Source organism: Cricetulus griseus, chromosome 5 (assembly GCF_003668045.3).
Source record: "Cricetulus griseus strain 17A/GY chromosome 5, alternate assembly CriGri-PICRH-1.0, whole genome shotgun sequence".
Taxonomy (NCBI): Eukaryota; Metazoa; Chordata; class Mammalia; order Rodentia; family Cricetidae; genus Cricetulus; species Cricetulus griseus.
In genome coordinates, this window is record NC_048598.1 from 57,206,358 (window position 1) to 57,233,923 (window position 27,566).

Sequence of the window (27,566 nt, forward strand, 5' to 3'; positions counted from 1 at the left end):
TGCTGCCGTAACCTGGCAAGTCATGCCTCGCAGGAATTAAGCATGTAAGGTTTGTTGCAACATGTTCATGGTAAACTGACTATGTAGAGCTCTTATTTACAAATTTTGTAACAAATACTTCCACAAGAAAGTGAATTCACTAACTTCCAGAAGACAAAGTTTTAATTGCCATTTACACACACTCACACATACCCACACCCACACTCTTCAGGGTTTTGTACATGTTATCTTTAGGGCATGACTGAACACTATACTTCCCAACTCACCAAGAAAGAAAGAAAGAAAAAAATCCCAATTTACCCTCCCCCAAAATCTAGAAAACCCTCCCTCACCCGATATACAAAGTGTCTGCACAACTGTGGCGCTCTACAGCCGTATAGAGCATGCTCAAAGAGATGTCACTGCTTCAGTTACTCATTGGCATGGCAACAGACAGGCATATGGGGACACCACCCGCCCAATAGTGGTTATTACAATCAGCACCACTGTGAATTAGGCTTTAAACAAAACTACAATTCATGGATTTGATATTCAGAATCATGTGATTTGTTTTCTAAAGACAAAGAGAAAATGATGGCTATTGACAGCTTGACATCCCAATACTCAAAAAAATAAAAAATAAACTCCCCATCTTCAAGTAACTCAGCAGCTTCCCCCAGAGAGAAAATGACATACTTCACTCTCAAGAGCAACCAGTGACTTTAACTTTCCCTCTTTGGCAGGAAGTGTGCGCTGCTTGTTTTTGACCTCCATCTACATACCATGAACAGCCTACCTTGGATTTCTTCTTACCCATTCCCAGGAAGGAACACTTAGTGTAGCTTCCAGTGCTACGGGTAAAGAGAACTGTTCTGACAGGCACTCATTCTATAACAGCAACAAGACTTTCTGTTGCTTCTAAATTCTGCTCTTGCAGCAGCCCCTGAACCTGAGTTTGTTTACACTACTCCCCTCTCCAACCTGCATGCTCATGGTCATAAAAATAAAAAAAATCTATCTTCAGAAAGTATCACTTGTCATGGTAGTATAATTCCCAGCAGTGTTAAGAGTGGAGGGGGAAGGAGGACTCTCAGCCAGGCTACATAGTAAAACCATGATTTTTTTTAGTTTTTTTTTTTTTAAGTCAACAATCTTACTAGATTATAACCTCAAATTTCACTACTGATTTGTTATGTGGAAGAAAATGCTATTTGAACTAATACCAAATAAAAGTATTTAAGAATGAAATAAAAATTGTTAAAAAAAAAAAAAAAGCAGGGGTTTAATTGAGACAGCCCGGGGTACACAAAATGCTGGGTTTTTTTGTTTGTTTATTTGTTTTTTCTTCAGAAAAAGGCTTTTGTGGGGGATTCTCTTACCACTTTAGAAGAAACATCCTATCATTAGTTTTTCTTTGAAGGGTTAATTCTGAGTGGGAGGTATTTAAAATATATCCTTTGGGTTTCCTCTCCAAATCCCATTTGGGGTGGAGGGTTAAAAGCAGCAGTAAGTTACCACTGGGTGAGACAGAGGCTACCATTTCTGGCTGGGGGAAAGAAAGACTTTAATAGAGTCTCAAGAACTAGAATGTAGTGTTAGTCAGCAGAGCTGCTGCACTCTGTCAGAGGTAAACCTAGCAGAGATTAGACAACAGACAAGCACCTTCAAATGAACATCCCATTTCCTGAGCGCTGCAAAGCAAGACAGTGAATGCGTTGCCACCTTACTATAGGCACACAGGGGAAAAAAAATAAGAGCATAGACAGTAAGCCACGGAGGTGCCAAGGGTCAGTCATTATGAGCTTATAGCTGTGACCGAACTGCCAAGCACCTGTTTCCAGTTGAGTCACATTAAATGTCTTCCTATTTGCATGCATGATTTGAAGGAAGACCACTGTTATAAACAACCAAAAAAAATGTGAAAGTAAAGGTCATTTGGAGCCTATGTGCTCACTTGAGACACCAATCAACCTAAGAAGCCTATAATTAAAAACGACTTTTCAGTCTAATGAGTCAGTTTTAAAAGGGTCTCGGAACAAGAAGCCCACCCACACACAAGCAACTACAAGACAGTAATATTTCTCAACTATAGCTAAAACCAGAGATGTTAGTGCAGATTGATGTATTAATGAGACTTTAAAAAAAAAAAAAAAAAAAAGGCCGAAGTTGAAAGAGACCCTATCCACAAATGTTCATGAATCATAACCTAAGAAAAGCCCAAATGTTACTATGAATGTAAGACTGAGTTGTAAACCCCTAAAAGGGAGAGATGCCTGATGGAAACAAGGGTGAGTCTCCTCTTTGCTTAAGGATGGGTACCTGAGCAAGCCCACTAAAGCAAACAGATCATCTGTAATACTCCACTACACAGTTCACAACTATACATTCCATCACATAATACAATAATCCAACACCTTATATGTTCAAGTTTCTATTTTTGGCCATATTTAATACTCATTTATTAACAGTGCAGGGTTGAAATGACTTTCTGCCACTAGGTGTTTTATTTACTTTATTTTATTTTAAAGCAGATCTAAGAGTGTTCTTTAAAGTGTCTTAAAAACCGCAAGTAAAAATATTTCTTAAATAACCCTTTGTCCTATGAATACCTATAAGAAAATGACATTGTCTGAGACAAACATGTCACTTAAAAAACACAAAAGCAGAATACTGAGGGAACAAATTTATCTTAAGTGCAGAAAATATACAGAAATTTAATTCCACTAAATCTTAATTTAGTAGCATAATAGGACCCCTAAACTTTGCTTCTATTGGAGCATGGGATCTGAATATGAAGAATCAAACCTATAGCTCTATGTCCTGATGCTCTGCTAAGGTGTCTAGACTGTTATCAATGGCACATAGGCACCCTAAAATACAGTTCACTCATCCTGTTGAGGCTCAGGCTCTTGCTTTAAGAAACATAAACAGAAAGAAGGGTGTCAGAACAACTAAGAAGCAAAACAACCCCACAGTATGGAAACAGCATTCAACATACTCCCATGCTGTCAGTAAGTGAAAATGGTATTCCATGGTAGAATTACGAGACTCTGTAGTAGCAGGACGAACTTGTGGGATGTGTACCGTGGTATGCTAGTACGAAGTGTTAAGTATCAAAGGGAAATCATTTCTACCCCCAAATAAAACTGAGATGGTTCATGGGCCATTGAAACACAATTATAGCATAAAGGAACTTCAATTATATGTATTTATAAAGGATAAATTCCAATCCTTTGTATATGAGCTTCACATTAACTCAAACTTTATTTGCTTAAAACATCATCAGTCTGTAAAGAAATGCACTGTGAGGCATACACTTATCTTGTCATCAAAATTCTAGGGAATCTCTTTTTAGTTTTTTGATCATTGGTAAAACTATCCAAAAAAAATCAGGATATATATATATATATATTTAAAAACAGGAATCAATGAAAGCATGAATGAAATAAGAAATTAAAAATGATTCTGGGTCCTGGTGGCCCATTTTTTAGAAAAACTTACTGAGACAAAAGGACCACTGGCTCTGAGTCTCTTTGAGAATAACAAGTATAAAATAAGAAAGCCCACATTTCCAGACAAGTTCCAGGAAGCCCATTTCCTCCACATCGGGGGGGATAATGTGAGTGCTGGGTTAACAACCCAGAATTCATGTTCACCTCCCAACTGCCTCATCAGTGTTAAGTTTAGAGTCATGATTCTTTTTGACATTTACGATTTAGACATATAAGCTCATGTTAAATGACAACTGGTCTGTCAAACGTACAGGAAAAGAAGAGTAATTTTTAACTAAAACCTTTCTAGTTTTTTTGATTACTGTTCAAGTTGCTATTCTTTAGCAAAAGCAAAGTTTCCATAGAGTCCATCTCAAATCTTATTGCTTTACAGCCGTAGGATTCCTAACTTCCATTAAAAATACAAAGATGAAGCAGTCAACCCAGTGATTAATTGACATGGCTTTCAACAGGAGAGGCGGAAGGAGGGGTTGGCAAAGAAATAAGACCATTAGACAAAATGGCAACTTAAACCTTTCAACATACAATGGTTTTGAGAGTGAGAGATAGAGATAGAAACATTATTTTAGACAAATGAAATAGCACTGAAAGCCCATGAGTCAAGCCACAGCCCAAACCGTGTCCTACATAGGTTTCCTTTTTGATTTTTTTTTTTTAATAAAATCTCTCCCCAAACATCACTTTTAATCTTCCCCAGATGGGGCTTCATCTTCAGACCCTTCATCTCCAGACTTCTCGAGTGGGGAGCTTGCAGAGGTCTTCTTTTCTGGAGGACTTTCTGCTTCCTCATCCTCTTCTTTGGGAGAAGGAGTTTTTTCCTTTGATGCCTTTGAAGCTGTAGGACGACCCACTTTTCCTTTGCCTTTCACTGGACTTGGCGTCACTGAAATACAGAAAGTAACAATTTTGGGGACAGAAAGAGAAAAAAATCAGCTACAAAAATATAAGTCTGTAAATATAAAAAGTAATCCCACCTCTCTTAAAAGGAAACACATGTCCACAGAAAAAGCATTATTACTCCTAATGAGAATAATGTAGCATTCTGAGCAGAAACTGGAGCCAAACAGTTTTTGGAGTGCCATCATCCTATACAGTATGTGTAGAGATGAGTAAGTTTAAAACAACAAGAAATTCAGGAATTCTATTTGCCAGATTAAAACTATAAACAAATCTTGACTTCTGATTTAACAAACTAGATCCAACTAGGAAAGTACCTGGCAGAACCCTTGAAGACCCAGATGAATCCTTATTGTCATGGGTGGTTTTGTTTCTACTGTCAGTATTGTTAGAGAGCCTTCCTTAGCTGCTGGGACCAACCACAGAGCAGTCAGTACTATGTGACCACAGGGAGGAACACCATGCCTGATACAAACAAGTCATACCAACATACAAGCCAAGCACACAGGTTCTTTTTATTTTTTACTATTTATTTATTTATTTATTTTTATGTCCATTGGTATTTTATCTGCATGTGTGTCTATGTGAGGTGCCAGAAGCCCTGGAACCTGTGTTATAGACAGGTATGAGCTGCAGTGTGGGTGCTGGGAATTGAACTGAGGTCTTCTGGAAGAGCAGCCACTGCTCTTAATTAATCACTGAGCCATTTTGCCAGCCCATTATTTTTCCTTTTTTTCAAGATTTATTTTATTATTTTTATTTATGTGTGTGCCTGTATGTGGGTATGCACACACGTGCACATTCCTAAAAAGGCCAGAAGTGTTAGCTGAGGTCAAAGGTGGCTGGCTATCAGCCACCCGATGTGGCTGTGGAACTGGATGTGGGTCCTCTGGAAGCCCAGCCAGTGCTTCTACTCACCTAGCCACCTCTCCAATCCCAGCATTCTCAAAGGGACCAAAGGCACACGTGAAAGCCTTTTGGATTTCTTGTATTCTACCAAATACAAGGCCAATGCTGAAACCTAATGAAGCATCTGTGTTGAGAAGTTCTCAAAAACCTTTTAAGGCAGAAATGTAGTTTTACTTTCACAGGTCTCACCTGTAGCCTTTAGTCTGGGTTTGGGCATTTTCTTTTCTTTTCTCTCAGGTTTGGACTTCTTAACAATCTTTTTGTTTCTCTTTTTTGAACTGCCATAATCACTATCATCATCGTCTTCCATTAGGAAATCTTCATCGCTGCCAGAATCTTCTGAGAGGAAAGAAGAATTTCAACGTCCAACTTAAATGTATACACCCTTCCAAGTGAACAAAGGGAAAGAATGCTGAGAATGACTGGAGGACAGGATTCGGGAGTTAAGCATTACTGGATTCAACAAGGAGTTAAACTACCAACTTGGTCAGAGTTGTCCTGACCCACTATAGAATGGGTATAGTGTGGACTATACCAAGAGTAGAAAGAAACTCCTTTTTAAGTTTAAGATTAGATAAATTTACTGAAAATTCTACAGATTCTTTTTTTAATTTAAGAAATTTTAACTTATTTATAATTTTAATTTAATGTGCATTTGTGTTTTGCCATTGGTGTCAAGTGCCCTGGAACTGGAGTTACAGTTATATTTGAGTTGCCACGTGGGTGCTGGGAATTGAACCTGGGTCATCTGGAAGAGCAGCAGTCAGTGCTCTTAACCACTGAGCTACCTCTCCAGCCCCATTTCTACTGATTCTTAAAAAAAAAAAAAGTTTTAAATTTTCACTTATATAAACACACAAGTGTGTGGGATGCTCCAGAAGAGGATATTGGATCTCTGAAGGAGGAAAAGCTGAGCCATCTATCTCCCTATTCCCATAGTCTTATTCTTTTGTTTTGTTTGGTAGATAGGATCTCACGACGTAGCTCTGGCTGTCATGGAACTCACTCTGTAAACCAGGCCAGCCTCTACCTCCTGAGTGCTAGGATTAAAGGTGTCTTCCACCACACTCAGCTGCACAGCTCTATCTGCCTAATGCAAGGGACTGGATACTAACATTTAGATTCTTAGAAAATATCAAGGTCATACACTACAATTGCAAAGGAGATGAAGCTCCATTGTCTGAGTACCTGCCTCACATGCACAAAGCCCTGGGCTAGAGCCTCACTTCTCCATGAAACTGGGAGAGGTGGTACAAGCAGATCAATACTTCAAGGTCATCCTCAGCTACACAATAAATTGAGGCCAACAAGGGCTACAGGAGAGCCTGTCTAAATGTACAAAGAACAGTCAGTAAGTTACTTCACATACTCTCTTGGAATGGTGCTTCATCATCTTCTTCTGGCTCTTCCTCACTGCCGACATCTTCCAAGAGCATCTCTCTCTGTTTAGAAGCTGCTTTAGATGCTGCCTGTCGTTGCTGGCGTACATTTTTATGATCATCTTTTTCGTCTTCACTGTCATCTGAAATATAAAAGTTACTGTGACACAGCAACTTCAACAATCAAAGAATTTTCAGGCTGACAATATATATATATATCAATTTAACTTCACGCAGAAAGGAGTAAAATCTACCTTTAAAAATTCCTTAAAGTTGCCGGGCGGTGGTGGCACACGCCTTTAATCCCAGCACTCGGGAGGCAGAGGCAGGGGGATCTCTGTGAGTTGGAGGCCAGCCTGGTCTCCAGAGCGAGTGCCAGGGCAGGCTCCAAAGCTACACAGAGAAACCCTGTCTCGAAAAACAAAAACAAAACAAAACAAACAAAAAAATTCCTCAAAGTTGGGGCTGGAGAGATGGCTCAGTGGTTAGGAGCACTGGCTGATCTTCCAGAAGGCCTGGGTTTGAGTCCCAGCACCCACACAACAGCTCACAACTATCTATAATTCCTGTTCCAGGAGATCCAACACCCACATAACAAGAAAATCCTTAAAGTCAGATATGTTGGTACACATTTGTAGCTCCACCCAGAGGATGAAGAGCTCAAGATCTATCTGCACTACATAGAGGCACCACAATCAAGCAGTCAGGTGGGCCTCATTATAGTAAACAATTATGTGGTGGAGAAATAGCAGATAAAGAGAAGCAGAATGGTTCATGTGTTATGGAAAGACACAGAAAGGAAAAAATGAAGAGAGTGAGAAGTGGGCTCATGTTGGAGGCCTGCTTGTCACCTGGGACCATAATGAAGGCGGTGAGGAGTACATTGAGTGGGGAGGTCTGCCTGACATCCAGGGCCATATCTCAGTTCCTGGTCATATAGTAGCCAGGATTTATGTTGATGTCAGTGACTCCTATTGCCATCAAGTGCCACTGGTCTGGGCTGCCAATCTGGATGGCCTTCTCTGCCACTTGGGGTCATGGTGACAACCAGACCCAGGCTGCTGCAGAGGACCATTTCTGGGTCCGTGGTCCCACCATAGCTGAGGTCTATGTTAATATCCATGGCCCATGTTGCACCAAAGGCTACATGAAGCCTCGGGGCTTGGCCTGCAACCTGTGGCCTTGTTGATGTCCAAGAGCCATGCTGCTGCCAGACCCATCCTGATCTGTGTGGTTGGAGAGTGAAGATGTTGACCAGGCCAAGCTGCTGTCTGGGTCTGTGCTGAAATCCGTAGTTCAGGTTGCCAACAAGGCCCACACAGAGGCCCAGGATCTGGGCTGGAACTTGCAGTTTGGTGGGAGATCTGGATTGATGTGGTACCTGTCGTCACTGAGGGCCATGAGAATGCCCAGGGGTCAGATCAGCCACCTGAGTCCAGGTTGGTGTCCAAGGGCCAGGATATATATAGATCTGAGTGGCCCATGTTGCCACTCAGTGCCATAGTGACATTTGGGTTAGAGCTGCAGCTAAGGGCCATGTCAGGGTCTGTGCTGATGTCTGGGGCTCCTGTTACTTTCGAAGGCCTGAAGACACACATGATTGGGAGCCATGTTGGTGTCCGAGGGCTATACTGTGGCTGGGGCCTGTGCTGAACTGATTGGCCTAAACTCCCACTGGGAGCAGTGGTGACATAGCTGCTGCCAAAGGACCAGGTCTGGGTCCTGGTCCTACCATGGCTAGGGTCTGTGCTAAAGTCTGAGTCCCATATTGCCACCAAAAGTTACTTAGAAGCCAAGGGTTAGGGGGGCAACCTGAGGCCTTGGTGGTGTTCAGTGGTCATGTGGCTGCTAGAACCATTCCAACCTGAGAGGCCACTGCTTCCACCCAGAGCCAGGATATCATCTGGGCCCAAGCTGCTACTGAGGGCCACGTGTGGGTCTGTGGTTGATGTCTGTGGCCCGTTTCATCTCAGGGGGCTTTAGCAAACATGCAAGATGAAATCAGAGGGCCATGGTGAGCCAGCTCCACCCTTCGTTTGGACCTGGGAGAGCTGGCCCTTGCACTCAGGATGGTCACACCCCAGCAGAGGGCAAACTGAAACCAATGGATGCTGGGGAGCTGACCTTGACTCCTAGCCAGTCCAGTGGCCTGGACTGACCGGCTCAGCTACCACCGAGGCCCACAGCCAGGCCTTGGGTTGGCCTACCCTAATATCTACCCCATCTAAGACCTGCTGGAGCTCTTGAATGACTAAGGAAGGCCACAGAATATCACAGGAGTCTCAGTGAGGATCTAATGATGATGGTGTTCCAGAAATCAGAGGCCTTGAACCAGATCAGTGACTCACTGTAATGAACATCTGTAAGTGAAGCTGATAGGACAAAAAGGTTTACTGTGTGACACACCAAGGCCTCCAATGCCACCAGGACGAATGAAGAAGTGTTGGAGAGGCAGGAAAGAAAGACAGAGAAGCAAAGAGGTTTGTTGTTGGTTTTTTCCCCCTCATTTTTGTTTGCTTGCTTACTATGTTTTGTTTTCTTTGGTGGTAGGACCAGGGGGTAAATGGAATTGGGGTGCATGATATGAAACCCTCAAAGAATCAATAAAGGAATAAAAAAAAGAAAAAAAAGAAAAAATAATCTTGCAAAACAGAGTGCTAATGTTAAGAATCAATTTAAATAAAAAATAAATGTACTTGTGATATATAAAGACCTGGGTGGCCTCAAAATTATGGAGACCTGCTGGGCAGTGGTGGTGCATGCCTTTAATCCCAGTACTCGGGAGGCAGAGGCAGGTGGATCACTGTGAGTTCGACCCAGCCTCAAAGCCAGAGAAACCTTGTCTCAAAAGAAATTTATGGAGACTGCCTGTCATCATGCCTACCATAGGCATGTAGTTTTTTAAAGAACTGCAAAGCTGAATTAAACTAGGAACACTTAAATTTATAACTGTTTAATCCTAAAATTACATGCCAATCTATGTTTACTGATTTTAGAAGCTAAAGAAAAATATTTTAAAATAGAAGCAGTAAGGAAGCCTTCCAATTATCTCTATCCTAAGATATAAACCACATAAAAACCATGCTAAATTACTACTCCATACAATGGACTAGGTGACCTTTTCAATCTAAAGTCAGGCAGAGGGAAAAGTACATTAATTAAATGAGCTAGCTAAAGATCCAAGGACAAACTTATAAAAATTACTCTCATATACTACAATGAATTAATTAATGCTTCATCAATGCAGTTATTTAGCCCGCAAAAGAAGGTCAAGCTGCTAGCCTACTAGCTCTAGACTAAGCTTTATTTTACTAGTCTCTACTTATGGCTCTTTCCTGAACTTTTAGGCTTCCCTACTCTAGTAAGATTTAGCTAACATACTTTTAAAACAGTCCCATAATGCTTCCCATGGTCCATGTTTTTTCTTCTGAGAGAAACAAACAAACAAACAAACAAACAACAAAAAACCCAGCCAGGCAGTGCTTTAATCCCAGCACAGCACAGCACTCAGAGGCAGGTAGACCTCTGTGTTTGAGGCCAGACTAATCTACAAAGCTTGCTCTAGGACAACCAAGGCTACACAAAGAAACCTTGTTCCGAAATGCCAAAAACCACCCCCAAATCAAAATACATAGCACCCTTTATTTATTCTTTAAGAATAAAAATATATACATTTTGATTTTTTTTTTTTTTTTTTTGAGACAGGTCTTCTCTGAGCATGGGCAACCTACTAGTGGCCAATTTCCAGTAACTACTAACTGTCAAAGAGTTCCTAAAACAATGGTTGGGTTTTTGTAAATCTCTCGCCTTCATGGTCAATGTTTTGACTATTTCTAGTGCCAAAGATCCCATCTAGAGACAATTAAAGAATAATATGACTTTGTCAGGCCCTAAACTAAATCCAGTTAGCAAGAGTTGTGCTTAATACAAGTACAGAGTCATGCATCTTGAAGTATTAAAAATCTTAATAAAGGTAAGAAATTCAAATTAGGGCTCACAAAGTACATGAATGGAATGGCAAAGCACATTACATTATCTCTGGGTCACTAGATAGTACAGCTCTAAGCCGGGTGCTGGTGGCGCACACCTTTAACCCCAGCACTCGGGAGGCAGAGGCAGAGGCAGGCGGATCTCTGTGAGTTCGAGAACAGCCTGGTCTACAAGAGCTAGTTCCAGGACAGCCTCCAAAGCCACAGAGAAACCCTGTCTCGAAAAACCAAAAAAAACAAAAAAGCAGCTTTATAACTGCTGAGCCATCTCTCTAGTCCTCCCATAATTTTATGACAGAATCTCCTTACTTTACCACCTGGCTGGCTTTGTGCTTTGCAGCAATTCTCCTGTCTCAGAATCTGGAATGCTAGTATTAAAGGGTATATTCTACCATACCTCATTCACATTAATTCTTTTAATCAAAAATTTTTTATAAACTATTTTTCCATTATTTCAAATGGCATTTACTCAGTTTGCTGTAATTTCTTTATTCATGTAAAAGTTGAATAGCAGCTGGGAATGGTGGCACACACCTTTAATCTCAGCATTGAAGAAATAGACAGTTGGATCTCTATGACTTTGAGGCTATCCTGGTCTATATGAGTTCCAGCACAGCCACGGTTACATGGTGAGACCCTGTCTCAAACAACAAAACAACTTTTGTTTTTCAAGTCAGGGTTTGTATAGTTCTGGCTGTGCTGGAACTCTGTAGACTAGACTGGCATCAAATTTACAGAGATCTACCTACCTCTGCCTCCCTGAGTGCTGGGATTAAAGGTGTGCACCACCACTGCCTGGCAAAGCAAAATATTTTTTAAAATTGTTTTTATTTTCTTTATTTTTTTTATGTGCATTTGTGTTCTGTCTACATGTATATATATCTGTATGAGAATGTTGAGTTTTCTGGAACTGGAGTTATAGACAGATAGATGTGAGCTACCATGTGGGTGCTGTGAATTGAACCCTGGTCCCCTAGAAGAGCAGCCAATGCTCTTAATTGCTGAACCATTTCTCCAGCTACTCTATCTGACATACAAAATTGCTTGTTAATAAATGAAGAGTATATAAATTATTCCTACTGCAATATAGTTTACCTGCTGAGTGAGAATCATCCTTCTTAGTCTTTACATCTTTTTCTTCTGAGTCTTCACTGTAAAGAAAAAAGAAAAAGAAAATGTTTATAAGTCTTAGATCAAAGTCTAAATGATCCATGGGCTGAGCGGCTACACTTGTAATCCCAGCAGCAAGGATGCTCAGACAGGAGGACTGACATCAGTTCAGACTCATCCTGGGCTACAGAGTGTGTTTTAGGCCAGCCTGAACTAAAGAACAGGACCCTAAACTGGGTATAGTGGCACATGCCTTTAATCTTAGCATTTGGGAGGCAGAGGCCTGCGGACATCCATGAGTTCTAGGACACCCACAGCTTATTACACAGAGAAACCCTGTCTTGAAAAACCACAAACATTCAAACAGATGCTGAGGAATGAAACTGCTTCATTGTTCCCTTACCTTACAGGGATGCTAGTGAATAGGTACAATTTTTACTCCTCATGGAAAAATAAACCTGAGTCCCAAGAATCAATAGGAAAGGGAATAAGTATCTTGAACAAACAAAAACCCCAAGGGCCCAGCATGAGCAAAGCTCCCAGTTTAATCCTTTTTCCAAGGGCCACAACAAATTTAGAAACAAAAAACAATGAAGGAAAGTTTATAAATCTAACTTTTTAATGAAGTGTATGATTTTTCTCTGGCTATTTCAATGAGCAAAGTCAGGGAAAAGCTCAATTTTTAAATAGAATGGATAGAAAATTCAACAAAACATTGGCTTATAGGTTTAAGATCAACCAGCCTAAAGGTTAATTAATCTGAGCTATATGCTCTGACCCCTGACCAAAAAAAAAAAAAAAAAAAAAAAAAAATCAGGCCAGATATAGACACTGATGAGACAATGTTAACAGATCATAAATGGCTCATATTTAGGAGAAATAGAAGTGAATACAATAAAAAATATTTCTAAGTTGGGCTATTTAAAACTGGGTAAGAGAGAGATACCCTAGACTCGAGAAGATCTGTCTCCCAGTAAATAAATACATTTATAGGGATTTTCATATTCTAAGTCCTAATTTTGTTTTAAAATTATTATTTCATGTGTATGGGTGTTTTGTCTGCATGTGTCTTGCACCAAATGTGTGCCTGGTGCCCATTAAGACCAGAAGATGTCATTGGATCCCCTGAATCTAGGATTATAGACAGATGTGAGCTATTATGTGGATACTGGGAATGGACCCAGGGTCCTCTAAAGGAGCAGTTAGTGTTCTTAACCACTGAGCCATTTCTCCAGTCTCCATAAGTCTCAGAATAACTGAGAAATATTATTTAATTTCTGTGAATTGCTTATCTGGATGTAACAGGAGCACTTGAAAGTGGTATAGCCTGATGGTTAAAAGTGGAATTTGTGGTCTACAGAGTATAGTTTCAAAGTCATTCACTGAACCCCTCAACCTTATAGGTGGTGTTATGAGAACTAAATGACAATATACGTAAAGCACAGCATGGCCTGACACTAACATTCTTACATCATCATCAGATTATACATGTTATACACCATGAAAAGTATGTGTTTTTAAAACAGGAGAAAAACTCTATCATTCTCCTCTCAATGTAGTTATGTTACAGTTAAATCCAATTCATGCAATTTGTGAAACTAAGGGAAAAGGTCTGGAGATAACTAGCTCAATGGCAGAATGTTTGCCATGTTTGCCCAGCACATTTAAGATCCTGGTTCCATTTCTTTTCTTTTCTTTCTTCTTCTTCTTTTTTTTTTTTTTTTTTTTTTTTTTTTTTTTTTTTTTTTTGGTTTTTTGAGACAGGGACAGGGTTTCTCTGTGGCTTTGGAGGCTGTCCTGGAACTAGCTCTTGTAGGCCAGGCTGATCTGGAACTCATAGAGATCTGCTTGCCTCTGCCCCCCGAGTGCTGGGATCAAAGACATGTGCCACCACCCCCTGGCCCCTGGTTCCATTCTTAGCACTACAACAAGAAAAAAATCAGGGAGAGGCAAGTATCCAAAATGATTACTTGAACAAGACTCACTTTGAGAGTAAAATTCAATAGGATGTAGAGCTTAGACTTCCACAAGCTTTAGTTAACGTTTTTCTGCTATTGATCACCACAATCAAGTGTCGATACCAACCTTAGAAACAAATTACAAACTTAAAACATTGTTTTGGCTAATGCTCTTAAGTTTGAGGAAGCAGCAAAAAGCATTCCTGGAGATCACTTCTGATCCAAAGTTCAGACCAACTGCTTCTGGAGAGGAGGCTGACCTGGAGGCCTAGAAGCCTATATGACATGAAACAGACTGCATATAGAAACTTCACCCAGTTATAGTACACAGACTGTTTTCATTTCAGAGTTCTGACAATGTAATTAAGGAAAATAAAACAATGACACCTCCTACCTGTCTTCTTGTGAATTCTTTCCAGATCGCCTCTTATTTTTAGCTTCTCGAGGAGATGACCGAATTTTCTTAGCAGGAGGGCCTGAATCTCTTCCATAATCTTCATCTAAACAAGCAATTTTTCAAATCCAGTTAATAATGACATTTACATGCTGAAATCACATGTTAATCCTCATGCTATTCAAATAAATGTGACCAGATTTCCCTTAGGGTGTCTTAGTTAAAAGGGAGAGGGGGAGCTGAGGAGATGGCACATGCTGTTCTCCAGAAGACCTGGGTTTGATTCCTAGCACCTACATGGAAGATCACAACTCAAGTTCCAGGATCCAACGCCCTCTTCTGGCCTCTACAGACACCAGGGATGTATGTGGTACACAGATGTACATGAGGGCCAAACACGTATACAAACAAAAAAGTATTCTTTTTTTTTTTTTTAAACATGTGGGTTTTTTTTTTTAAGATTTTATTTATTTGTGTACAGTTATCTGCATGCATGCCTGCACACCAGAAGAGGACACCAGATCTCATTACAGATGGTTGTGAGCTACCATGTGGTTGCTAGGAATTGAACTCAGGTCTCTGGAAGAGCAGTCAGTGCTCTTAACCTCTGAGCCATCTCTCCAGCCCCAAAAGAGTATTCTTAAAACAAACTGGGGCCAGAAGTATTTATTACCTACCATGCAGGAGGTTGAAATCTATCTCCAGTACCACAAAAATAAATAAATTGAAAAAGTCCAGCAAGATGGCCCAGCAGTTAACAGCACTTGGCTGTGCAAGCCTGAAACCTGGTTTAGATACCCAGAAGTCATCGTAGAAAGAGAGAACTCACCCTCAAAAGTTTTCTTCTGATTTCCCCATGTGCCCACACTTATACATACTTATTATGGACAAGCATACAGACAACTAAAAATAAATAGAACTTTAAAATTCCTCGCCAGTCCCAGCTATTTTATGTAATAATATGCAATAAATTATATTACTGTCTAGTCCTTATATACACACATCTTATACATTTACACCATAGCTTGTCATTTTATACCATTCCCATTTAGTTTTCTTCATGTTGCAGTAGTATGATTTTATTATAAACATCTTAAAAAACCTAAAACCTACAATCTTAACATAATATTGTGATCAAGCAAATTACTCTTAAAGCAAAGTATTAAACTTATAATGCACTCTGGATACTCATAACTTTAGGAAAATACCTCCAACTGCAAAAGCCCCACAAGAAAACCTTACCTTAAATGATGATTACTCCCAAAGCTGTTAGTTACTCCACTACCATGTGTAACAGTGAGAACCTAGAAGTAGCCTGGGACTTCAGCAATTCTTAAGTTGCTGAATTCATTATGAATTCCTTAATAGAATATCCTAACCATTATCAGCAATGTTTATTTTAATTATGTGTGGGTAGGGTGTACATGGTTATGTGCACATGAGCTCATCATGATGTTGAGAACTGAACTCAGATCCTCTGCAACAGCAGCATATGCTATTAACTAGTGTACCATCTTCGGCTTCTTAAAAATAACTAAAAGAAAAAAGAAAAAAGAAAAATAGACCTAAGTAAGTGAAATTGGTGCAGTGCCCAACCCTTAACCACGCAGGGCAGTGGTGCTGCACGCCTTTAGTCCCAGCACTCGGGAGGCAGAGGCAAGTAGATCTCTGTGAGTTCAAGGCCAGCCTGGTCTACAGAGCAAGTTCCAGGATAGGCTCCAAAGCTACAGAGACCCTGTCTCAAAAAAGAAAACAAAGAAACAAAAACCACCAAAAACCCTAACCACATTTATTTGTGTGGGGGGGCATGCTTGCCAGGTTGTACGTGTAGAAGACAAGAGGACAGCTCGCTTGCAGGAATTGATTCTCTACTTCCACTATGTGCATTCTGGAGATCAAATTCAAGTTCTCAGGCTGGGCACCAAGCTACCAGACCCTTAACTACATTTTTTCTTTTAAAATATGCCATATAGGTTGATTTTTTAAAAAAAGATTTATTTATTATGTATATAACGTTCTGCCTTCATGTGTGCCTGCAGGCCAGAAGAGGGCACCAGATCTCATTACGGATGGTTGTGAGCCACCATGTGGTTGCTGGGAATTGAACTCAGGACCTCTGGAAGAGCAGTTAGTGAGTGCTCTTAACCTCTGAGCCATCTCTCCAGCTCCCCTTAACTACATTTTTAAAAGTTAAAGTTAAAAAGAAAAAGGTCAAAACAGCCACATGCCAACTAAGTATCAACTCTGCTTCAGTTTCCTTAATTGTAAATAAAATAGATTCTGTAACAGTATTGCTCTAAAAAAAACAACCTATTCTACAGGTACAACCTGGACTATTGGTCATACTACTGTGCTTAGCTAGCAGTAGGTATTTTACATAAACACTGCATCATAAATTACTGGACATTTAACCTTTGGAGCCTAGAACCAGATAAGAAAAAAAAAAGTCAGGTGTTTATTTCAATGATTTACAGAAAAAGCTAAATGCCAAGCATAGTGGCACACACCAGCAATCCAGCAATTGTGAGGCTAAGGCAAGAACATTTTGAGTTCAAGGACAATCTAGGCTATATAATCAACCTTGTATTAAAAAGAAAAGGGGGGAGGGAGGGCAAGTTCCATGTTTTGCTTTCTTTGACACAGATCGCTGGGTACTTTTAAATAGTAGACCTTAAGCATGACAAAAAGCACATAAGCTGACAGGTCTGTCAAGACAATACATGACTTGTAGAAATCACAAACATACCTGCATCATCTGATTCCTGAAACTGTGAGTAATCAACGACCTTCCTATTTCTGCAAAAAGAGACACATTTATATAATTAAAAAAAAGTTTGACTTCTAAAACACCAGAATACACACTTCAGTTTTATAAACAGAATAGTTCCCAGGTCAGGTGTAATGATACACAATTCCAGTTATTGGAAGAGAAAAGCAGGCAGATCTATGAGTTTGAAGCTAGCCTGGTCTGTCTACATAGTGAGATAGTAACAACAAAAACCAAACCAGACAAAAATCAACTCTCAAACTTACACCACTTACCTCAGTGACAGCTTAAACTATTCTTCCCACCTCCCCAAGAGCAGAACAGGCAAGCAAGGCTGTTCACCACATGTATTCATTATATATAGGTAGATATCCACATTTATTATACATTGCTGTAGAAAATCTTTGGACACTGTAAATATGTATTACTCTCATTGGTTAATAATGAGCCGACAGCCTACAGCTGCGTAGGAATAGAGTGGGCAGGAGAGTGAGACTAGAAGGGCACTAGGAAGCAGGGTGGAACCTCAGGAGAAGCAGAGAAGCTGCAGGGTCAGTTTGTACATGAGGTAAACAAGCCTCGGGGAAGCATATAGATTAATAGAAATGGGTTAATTTAGTTATAAGAGTTAGATAAAAACAAGCTTAAGCTACAGGGAACATTCATAATAAAACTTAACTCTCTATGAGTTTATTTTGGGGAGTGGCTGGTGAGACAGAAAAGTCTACCTATAAATATTCATGGGCCAAAATTTTGAGTGTTATTTACCCCCCCCCCCGCAATTTTTTCTGTATTATACAGCTCTGGCTGTTCTAGAACTTGCTTATATAGACCAGGCTGTCCTCTAACTCAAGAGATTCTCTCCTTCTGTCTCCCCAGTACTAAGATTAAAGGTATTTGACACCATGTCTGGTTGTTATTTTTTTCTTTTGTTTTTTTTGAGACACAGTTTCACCATGTAGCTCTGGTTGTTCTGGAACAACCAGGATGTGTAGACCAGGCTGGTCTAGAATTCACAGAGATCTGCCTGCCCCTGCCTCCTGAATGTTGGGCCACCCTTTTCTTTTTTTTTGGGGGGGTGTTATTTTATTTTTACTGTTCTATACATAGCCACTTATACTTGATAAACCAAGACTACTGCTAGGCAAAAAGATATATGTTATAATGCTCCCAAATTATGATAAAATTAAGCTTTAGAAGAAAAAAAAATTTACTGTAGTCAAAAGATGCTCAAAAAAAGGTGTTTTGCATGTCCATATACCTTACTTAAGTATGTACATGCATACCAAATGTGTTCTGGTACTCATGTAGGGCAGAAGGTCTCACATCCCCAGAGCTGGAGTTAGGTGGTTGTCAGGGCACCTAACTTGGGTGTTTGCTTTTTATTTTGAGACAGTATCTCAATATGTAGCAAAAGCTGACTTCAAACTGAGGATCCTCCTGCCTCCCCTGCTCCAATTACAGATGTGTACCTCACACCTAACCAATGGAATTCTGCCTTCTGTTCTGTTCTGTTTTGTTTTTTTCCAGACAGGGTTTCTCTGTGGCTTTGGAGACTATCCTGGCACTCGCTCTGGAGACCAGGCTGGTGTCGAACTCACAGAGATCCGCCTGCCTCTGTCTCCTGAGTGCTGGGATTAAAGGTGTGTGCCACCACGCCCTGCTCTGCCTTCTGTCTTGTTCTATGAAAACTATGAGATCTGGAGATGACTTTATAAGTATACAGGAGAATATGCACAGGTCATATACAGCATTCCACATAAGGAACTTGAGAAGTGTACTTGGATGCCTGTTGTAGGGCTAAAGAACATTTTTTAATGAACTGGAAGCTGAGGAAATCTACCATGATCAAAACCTAACATTTAAAGAGGAGGATTAATAAAGTACAAGGGCATGACATGTTCTATTTATTTCTAGCCAAAACAACAAAAGTCTTCTCAAAATCCTACTAGACAGCCAGAAATGGTAGCACACCTGTCATCTAGTCCCCAGGAAGTGAAGGCAGGAATGTCAAGAGTCTGATGTGGACTAAGCTGCTTCTAGTCTCAAACTGCTACTATGTAAATGCCAAGCAGAACTAACTCTTCAGGTGAACAGCAACTACCAGAAATGTGAGCAAATGTACCATTTCAACATAGCACAATAACTGAAATTAAGTAAATCAGGGCCCTGCCACAAACTAGTTCTATGTCCTTGAGTAAGGAATTCCTCCTCACAGACCATGTTTTTCAGTTGTAAAACAGGAGGAATACAAACTACTCAAGAGTAGGGCTGAAGGCATGGTTCAGTGGCTAAAGTGGCCCTTGACCAGTTCCACTCCCAATAGGTGGCTCAAAATTCTTAAAACTCTAGAACACTACTCATTCATCTGGACTCCACATGCGCACACCCACACATAATTACAAATACGCATTTTTTTTTTTAAGTTTTTAAAGACAGGGTCTCACTATCTAGCCTTGGCTGGCTTGAACTCATTGAGAACTGTCTGCCTCTGGATTAAAAGTATATGCCACTACACCCACCAAAAGTGAAATCTTAATGTTACTCAAGATTGCCCCGAGGATGAGCGCTACATAAATAATGACTATCTAACAAATATATCAGTTGTTATTACTTCTATCTCCCTACTTTCATGTAAACTTATTTCCAGCTTTTTGGCATTTTTCAAGTTTCCTTTTAGGTTGGGAAGAGTAGTCACTTTATTTTTTAATCAGAGTTCAGAAGAAGGCATCAGATCCCCTCAAACAGGAGTTATTTATGGATGGTTGTGAGCCACTATCATATAGGTGGGGAGAACTGAAACTGGATCATCTGAAGAGCAGCCAGTGTTATCAACCACTGAACCAGTCTCTAGCCACAAACAGTATTTTAAAGACATCAATTGAATTATACCAACTGCTATTCCCAAAGTTAATTGTTATTATAAAAAACTGACTTTTCAGGGGGCTGGAGAGGTGGCCCAGCCATCAATAGTACTGGCTGAGTTCAGATCCCAGCATCTAAGTAAGGTGGCTCACAACCACTTGTAACTTTCTAGAGGATCCAATACTCTCTTTTGGCACAAGACACTCAAATGACACACATATATACATACATGCTGGAGGTCAACATGTCATTTATCATTTGTTATGAGATCTGATCTGGTGCCCTCTTCTGGTGTGCAGATATACATGTAAGCAGAGTGTTGTATACTTAATAAATAAATAAAATCTTAAAAAAAAAAAAGGGAACGGGAACATCAGTTTCACATACCAGGAATATCACTTTTGTCTGCTTTAACAAAAAGTATTCTGTCTGAAGAATGAAGGGGTACCCCACACACACTGACAGGGTTTCTCTGTAGCTTTGGAGCCTGTCCTGGAACTTGATCAGTAGATCAGGCTGGTCTCAAACTCAGAGATCCGCCTGTCTCTGACTCCCATTAAAGGCATGTGCTACCACTGCCGATGGAGTATAAAGTTTTAGAGTTAGAAAAAAGAAATACTGTGTTTTGAAATTATTTCACTTAACTCCCTTAATTTTACAATGAGAAAATGGAACTGAGGCCACAGAACTTATCTCTGTTTTGTTTTGAAACAGAGTCTCACTATGTAGCTTTGACTAGCATAGAGCTCACCATGTAGACCAGGCTGGCCTTGAATTCATAGAGATTCCACCTGCCTCTGCCTCCTGAGGGCTAAAATTAAAATTGTGTGCAATGATGCCAAGCCTAGAATTTAATGTTTTGCAACAAGTCTACATCTATCTGAAATCTATATAAGGAAAGCTGAATTAACAACAGTCAATTGCAAAATCTTATCTAATTATCAGGACCTTTGAGAACATAACCATTTAAAAAATATGTCTAAGAGACTTTTAAACAATCTAAAGTTCAACCAATGTTTGACTGCACTGCTATTCCCAAAGTTAATTGTTATTATAAAAAACTGACTTTTCAGGGGGCTGGAGAGGTGGCCCAGCCATCAATAGTACTGGCTGAGTTCAGATCCCAGCATCTAAGTAAGGTGGCTCACAACCACTTGTAACTTTCTAGAGGATCCAATACTCTCTTTTGGCACAAGACACTCAAATGACACACATATATACATACATGCTGGAGGTCAACATGTCATTTATCAAATGAATGAGATCCTGCAGAGCAATGCTTTTCAACTTATTTATAGGCCATAAACCTCTGTTATTGGGCAGTGGAATCATTTATTATTGCATAAACAGCAAAAATAACAAAAAACCTGTACTCTTTAACACACCTAAGTTCACAATCTTACAGGCATTTATATTCTTGTACAGAGTGGATTATAACATATTCAGATTTCAACTGGAATTCTACCAAAGTAGCTCAAGAGCCACTTATGGGGGGGGGAGGGGACGGGACTGCAGAGACACTTGCAGACTTGGGCCACAAAAGTGGTATTTTTGTTTGTAAATCCACATGTGTGCAGTGCTCATGTTAGAAATCAAGAGGTCTGGGTGTTCTGTACTGTCTTACCCCCACCCCTCACCCCAGTGCTGGAGTTGTGAACAGCAGGTCCTCTGGGAGACAGCAAGAGCTCTTAAATCACTGAGACATCTCTTTAACCCTTCCTCTTCTATTTTGGTCTAAAATTGGTGATCATTCTATTTTAAGCCTCCTATATGCAGAAAATATGGAGCACACCACCAAACCTGGCTCAAAATATCTTTTGTTTGAGGCAGCAAGTTTCTTAAAGTTTAAACATTGCCAGCCAGGTATAGTTGCACATGCCTTTAATCCCAGCATGGGGGTGGGGTGCAGAGGCAGGCCTGAGTTCTGAGGTTAGCATACACAGTAGGCTCCAGGATGACCCTGTCTCAAAATATAATAAATAAAAATAAAGACCTACCAGATTTTGGTAGTAGTGATAGGGAGACATAGCAATATTCTGCAGATTCTGCTATGGATACTAAATTCTAAATGATCTTATCCAACCTTTAATCTTGTCAACAAAATCCCAAGAGAACCAAGAACCACTCATCTCCAAGGTAAAATTTCATTAGTTAAATGGTTCTTCATAGGGAGTCCAAACCTGCTTCTAACATCTATGGACTAGATCATGTAGTTCTACCCACCGTAATAACCTTGTTTAACCCTATCCCTTCCTCCTCAGAGCAGCCCTTAATATTTCTATTAACCTCATTTTTTTCTTGCAAAGTAAATATATTTTGTTTGTTTGGTTTTATCTTCCTCAGACAGTCTCTACATAGCCCCTCTATTGTAACTCACTAGGTAGACCAGGCTGAACTCAAACTCATGATATCTACTTGCCTGTCTTCCCAGTGCTAGGACTAAGTGTATATACCATGCCTAACCCCTCAACACTTATGGTTTTAACAACTCACTCATCACATATATCAAGTGCCTTTGTGGTGCTCTAGTTGATTTCTTCCAAACAAAAGATAAAGTAAAATCTGTCTAGTAACACCCACAGTAAATGTTAACAAAGTGGTTCATAAAACAGAGGGCAATAAATAAGGGTTACACCTTCCTCTACTAATTCTATTTATGCTGCTAACACAATCCAAGGTCTCAGCTGTCTTTGTTCCTTTGCACAGTGGATTTCACACTATAATTTTAATGACTTCTCTCACACCATCATTTCAACATACTACACTTCTCCCAACTTCCTATCCTCTGCAAATGTAATCAGTCTGCCATCAGTCTTCTCCTATGTCATCAAGAATAAAAGAGACCCCCTTCCCATGGGGGGGGGGGAAGACAAGAAAATGATGATAGGAGGCCAAGAACAGAAAGATTACAACACTTGTCCATCTGAGACATCATTCTGTTTGGATTTCTCCATCTTCCAAGATTCTGATGTGAAACTGAAAATCCTTGTTAAAATAAAAACTCAGCATTTTTCCAGAATTCTTTTGCTCTAATAAACCTTTTATGTTTCCCTTCTGTGATGCTGGAGTAGAGGGCTTCATGCATGCTAGCCAAGCAGTAAACTATGTCTGTCTCATTTTAAAAACTAAAAACAGCAAAGAGTTTACTTAAATCATTGAACTTTTTAGGGCATAAAATTAATTGTCCATCTAAAAGTAAATCAGGGCTGGAGATACAGCTCAGTTGGTAGAGTGCTTGCTCAGCATGCACAAAGCTCTGGGTTCAAACCTCAGAATTACATAAATTAAGCTTGGTATCAGGTTTGTAACCCCAGAAAGTAGAAGAAACAGAAACCCAAGGCCACCCTTAACTTAACATATTAAGTTATAACCAGCTGGCTATACATGAGACTGTCAAAAATAGTAAAACCAACATTTAAGAGCATACATTGGGTGTAAAGGTGTAACTCAGCAGTAGAAAACCAGACAGTATAAATTTGTCTTGTAATTCATATTTTTAAAAATTTGTCTCATGGACTAGAGAGATGGCTCAGCAGTTAAGAACATGTACCCCTCTTAGGCAGGGCATGGTGGTGCCTACCTTTAATCCTAGCAGAGGCAGGTGGCTCTCTGAGTTTCAGGGCCTGGTCTACATAGTGAGTTCCAGGCCAATTAGGGCTACACAGAGAGATGGGGATGGAGTGTGTGTTAAATAATTTATGCATATATATGATAGACCAGGCTGAGCGGTGGTGGTGCATGCCTTTAATCCCAGTACTTGGAAAGCAGAGGCAGGTGGATCTCTGTGAGTTCGAGGCCAGCCTGGTCTACAACAGCTAGTTCCAGGACAGCCTCCAAAGCTACAGAGAAACCCTGCCTCGAAAAACCAAAACAAACAAACAAACAAACAAAAAACCCACAACTACAAGCAAAAGTAAATACCCTATCAATTTATAAGAGCCTACCCATACCTTTTAATGGCAAAGACGTGTGTGTGTGTGTGTGTGTGTGTGTGTGTGTGTGTGTGTGTGTGTGTGTGTGTGTTGGAATACAGAACAACAAAAACCAAAACCAAACTAGCATTTGAGAGGTTAAGGGCAGGATTTAAGGTCATCTTCAGCTAGACAACAAGCCTGAGGCTGGCCTGGAGCTATGTAAGACACCAGTTCAAAAAACAAAACACCCCAAAAGAACAACAAAACACTCAAAGAGTGGAGGTATGCCTCAGTGGTTGGGAGTGCTTGCTGCAAAATCATGAGGACAGGAGTTTGGATGCTAGTGCCCACATAATAAGCCTGGTGTCCCAGAGCATGCCTACAACTCTAGCTCTGAGAGATGGAGACTAAAGGGTTCCAAAGCTTACTGTCTAACCAATTTAGAAAACGTGAGCATCAGGTCCAGGAAGAGACCCTACCTCAAAAAGAGCGATAGAAAACATACGATCTCTGCTTTTGGCCTCTTTGCACACATGTATACACACTTGCAGCACACAGACACATCTTCAGAAGGGAAAATTAAAACAAACAAACAACAGGGCCAATGAGACGGTTCACAGGCTAAAGGCACTTGTGTCAAGACTAGGTTTAATCCCCAGAACCCACAAGAATGGAACTAACTTCCACAAATTGCCCTCTGAACTCAGACAGGTGGTATACATAAACCACACACATACACTCAAGTAAATGTAACTTAAAAAAAAATTTGAATGAGTTTTTAAAAGTAAACAAAGCAATCAATCAGCTAGGTTACAAAGGAGGCCTGCTGACTTCACTTGGTAGACAGAAAGTCTACTTTCTATACTGGATCAAGAAACCTGGATGAACTAACTAGTAACTCGAGGCCTTCTGACCTTTTCTTCTTCAAAACTTATTTGTTTTATGTGCATTGGTGTTTTACCTGCATGTACGTCTGTGTGAGGGTGTCAGGTCCCCTGGTACTAGAGTTAGACACTTGTGAGCTGCCATGTGGGTGCTGGGAATTGACCAGTCTTCTGGACAAGCAGCCAGTGCTCTTAACCACTGAGCCATCTCTCCAGTCTGCACCCCCGCTTTTCTTTATTTCAGTAAGACAGGAGCTTACTCTATAGCCCTGACTAGCCTAGAACTAACTCAGCCACCTGCTTCTGCCTCAAGTGCTGAGATTTAAGGTGTGTGTCACTGTGCTGGGCCAATTCTCACCTTTTATAAATAGCTTCCTTCTTTCTTTTCAAAGTTTAGGAGTCATGAAAGCACTCTGAATGTTTAAAAGAAAAAGACATATGCTATGTGCTTCAATCAATCCTGGCAACATAGTATCCACCAAGCAGAAGATTGGTCACTGTGGAGGTGGAAAATGACCAGGACTCCATTAACTATGAAATGTACTAGGTTCTGTAAGTCACTTTCATAAATGATACCTACTACCATAAATTTCACCACCTATTTTTTTCTTTCCTTTGAGTAAAAACAAAAAACCAAACTTTTAGAAAACAATATTGTTGCCGGGCGGTGATGGTGCACTCCTTAAGTCCCAGCACTCGGAAAAGGCAGGCAGACCTCTGTGAGTTCGACACCAGCCTGGTCTACAAGAGCGAGTTTCAGGACAGCCTCCAAAGCCACAGAGAAACCTGTCTTGAAAATCCTCCCCCCCAAAAGAAAACAATACTGTTGTTTTGGGGAATAAGGTGTCATTTTTGACAGCCTCCATTGCCACCTGGACTTGTTAAGCATTAAAGCACCCCTCATGCCCCCACCCTATCTGCATGCACAGTGGGAATGGGAAAGAGAAGTTTTCATCCCAGGTATCTTTACTTAATCTAACTTTCAACAGCCACCCAGGCTCCTGGCCATCTAGTGGGACAGTTGATCACAAAGTTAAATGAGCTGGGAGTGGTGTCTCTGATCTTGAAGCCAGCCTGAGTTCCACACTTGTCAAGGCTATACAGTGAGAGTCCTCCCAGAAATAAATCTGTTTAGCAAAAGGAAAAATAAAACAACCTAAGTTCTAGTCCCAACTAAAGCTCGAAAGAGGGGCCTCACTTTTACCCAGGTCCCAGTTAAGCTGCCAGTCAGCCCCTCCCCCTCCCACTGCGTTTACTTCACTTTCTTCCTAACTCCTGGGCTATGTTATGCAATTAACTTGAATCTAAGACCTAAAGTAATTGCCCTGCAGATACAAATTCGGACTCCAAAACTTAGTGTGCTTAAATTAAAAGGGAGTAAACTACTATAGTAATTACTTCCAAGTGACAACGAAAAGCTTAATACTGCCTGTATTTCGAGTAGATGGTACAGTTTGATCTGTTTTATGTCCCCAAAGTACTCACTATAACCTGAAAGAGTCATAAGAGATGGTAATTTGGAGGTGCGGGGTGAAACAAACTGGAAAAAGCAAGCAGATAGGTAACTCATTCTCAGTATTCCCACCCCGCGCGTGGGAGGAGTATGCAGTCCAAAACTATCACCAATAGGAGATCATCTTATAGGAGACACAATGGTGGGGCACAAAACCGTTGCCAGACCCAAACCGCTTCGGCATTAAGATACTTCCGATATCGAAACTTGGAATGAAGAATTGACAACTGTAAAAACACTCGAGAACTAAATCTTTACCTGTTTAGAAAAACTCTAGGCAAAGAAGCCACTCCTTTACAAGTAACAGGTATTGACTTCGGTCTCTCCTCTCTTTCTCTCTCTGGCCTCAACAGATTGGACTAAACTACGCCCCTCCACCCAAGGCACATTCCATACAACAGCCCTGGAAGACATTAAAGGGGAGCCCACCGAGAGAGGAAACTGAAAACTTCTTGAAAGCATGTGAGTAAAAAAAAAAAAAAAAAGTCTGATCGCTAGCGGAACGTAGTCCCTTTACGACTAATGTCACTCGGGAAAAGAGACGGTTACACAAGTATCCGAGGTGTGTACGAGGGTGAGGGGGAACGAGAACCACACGGGATTTGGGTCGCGCGGTTAACGCGCACGTAGCGGGAGGAAGGACATTTGCAGACGAAGGAAAGGGAAAACGGGGTTAACTCGTTCAGAACTCCTAGGTGGGGAGAAGCAGAGGCCCTCGTTTTTCGGGGCTCAGTGTCAAAACTCACTTTTGCCCCAAGGGGAAAAGAAAGCATGGGTCCCGCCCAGGCCGGGCTAGGAGGCGGGGCCTGCCGCGACCCCGAAGACGGAGGCGGGGCCGGGCGCCGGGGCACCGGGAACCCGCTCGCCCAGACGCTAGGCTGCCCACAAGCCTCGGGGGTGGGGTGGGGGGGGCGGGATCCCGCGTGGCTGTCCCCGGCTCGGCGGCAGGCTCGGGTCGGGCTCAAGGGTGCGGCCTACCAGATCGCGGGCTGCGCGCGCCCGCGCCAGGCCAGGGCGGAGGTCGGAGCGGCCGCGAAGCGGACCCGGGGCCCTGAGGGGTGGCGGCAGCGCGCACGGGCGCGCTCCGCCAGCCCGCGCGGCCCCGAGCACCCCACGCGCAGGGGCGCGCGAGCCCCGAGAGAAGGCCGCGCGTGGCAGTGAGGAGCACGACTCCAGGCCCGTGGCCGTGCTCGGTGGCCACTCACCCCAGCCAGTCCAGCCCGCCCCGGGCCTGGGACTCCGCACTGACCTGACAGGCCGAGACATGTTCGCTGTCGAGGCACGACCGAGTCGAGGAGCCGAGGACCAGGACCCCCCTCCCCGCGCGCTCGGCGCCCCACCCCCCCGCTCCGGCCGGCCGGCGGGGCCGCTGCTGCTGAGCCCCGGGCTGCTGGCTTCTCAGAGTCCGCGGCGGCTGGTTTCGGGCCCTTGGATCTGGCGAGCCCCCCGCTCCCCCGTCTCCTCAAAATGGATGAATCAAACCAGCCGAAAATGCG

The 27,566-nt window shown here is 41.5% G+C and overlaps 1 protein-coding gene across 2 annotated transcripts; it reads right to left on the reverse strand.

Annotated features, from left to right (window-relative positions):
* Positions 1-1,238: 1,238 nt before the first annotated feature.
* Nucks1 (nuclear casein kinase and cyclin dependent kinase substrate 1) lies at positions 1,239-27,566 on the reverse strand. 2 transcript variants are annotated; one of them, XM_027417654.2, is made up of 7 exons: positions 27,320-27,566; positions 16,874-16,923; positions 14,128-14,233; positions 11,761-11,816; positions 6,667-6,819; positions 5,487-5,633; positions 1,239-4,374 (listed from the first exon to the last, which is right to left on the reverse strand). In XM_027417654.2, exons 1-7 carry the CDS (start codon positions 27,334-27,336, stop codon positions 4,175-4,177), a joined length of 729 nt encoding a protein of 242 aa, XP_027273455.1. In that variant the 5' UTR covers positions 27,337-27,566; the 3' UTR covers positions 1,239-4,174. The 2 variants fall into 2 exon arrangements, with proteins under 2 accessions (XP_027273455.1, XP_027273454.1); XM_027417653.2 differs by having other exon boundaries at positions 5,487-5,636; positions 27,320-27,556.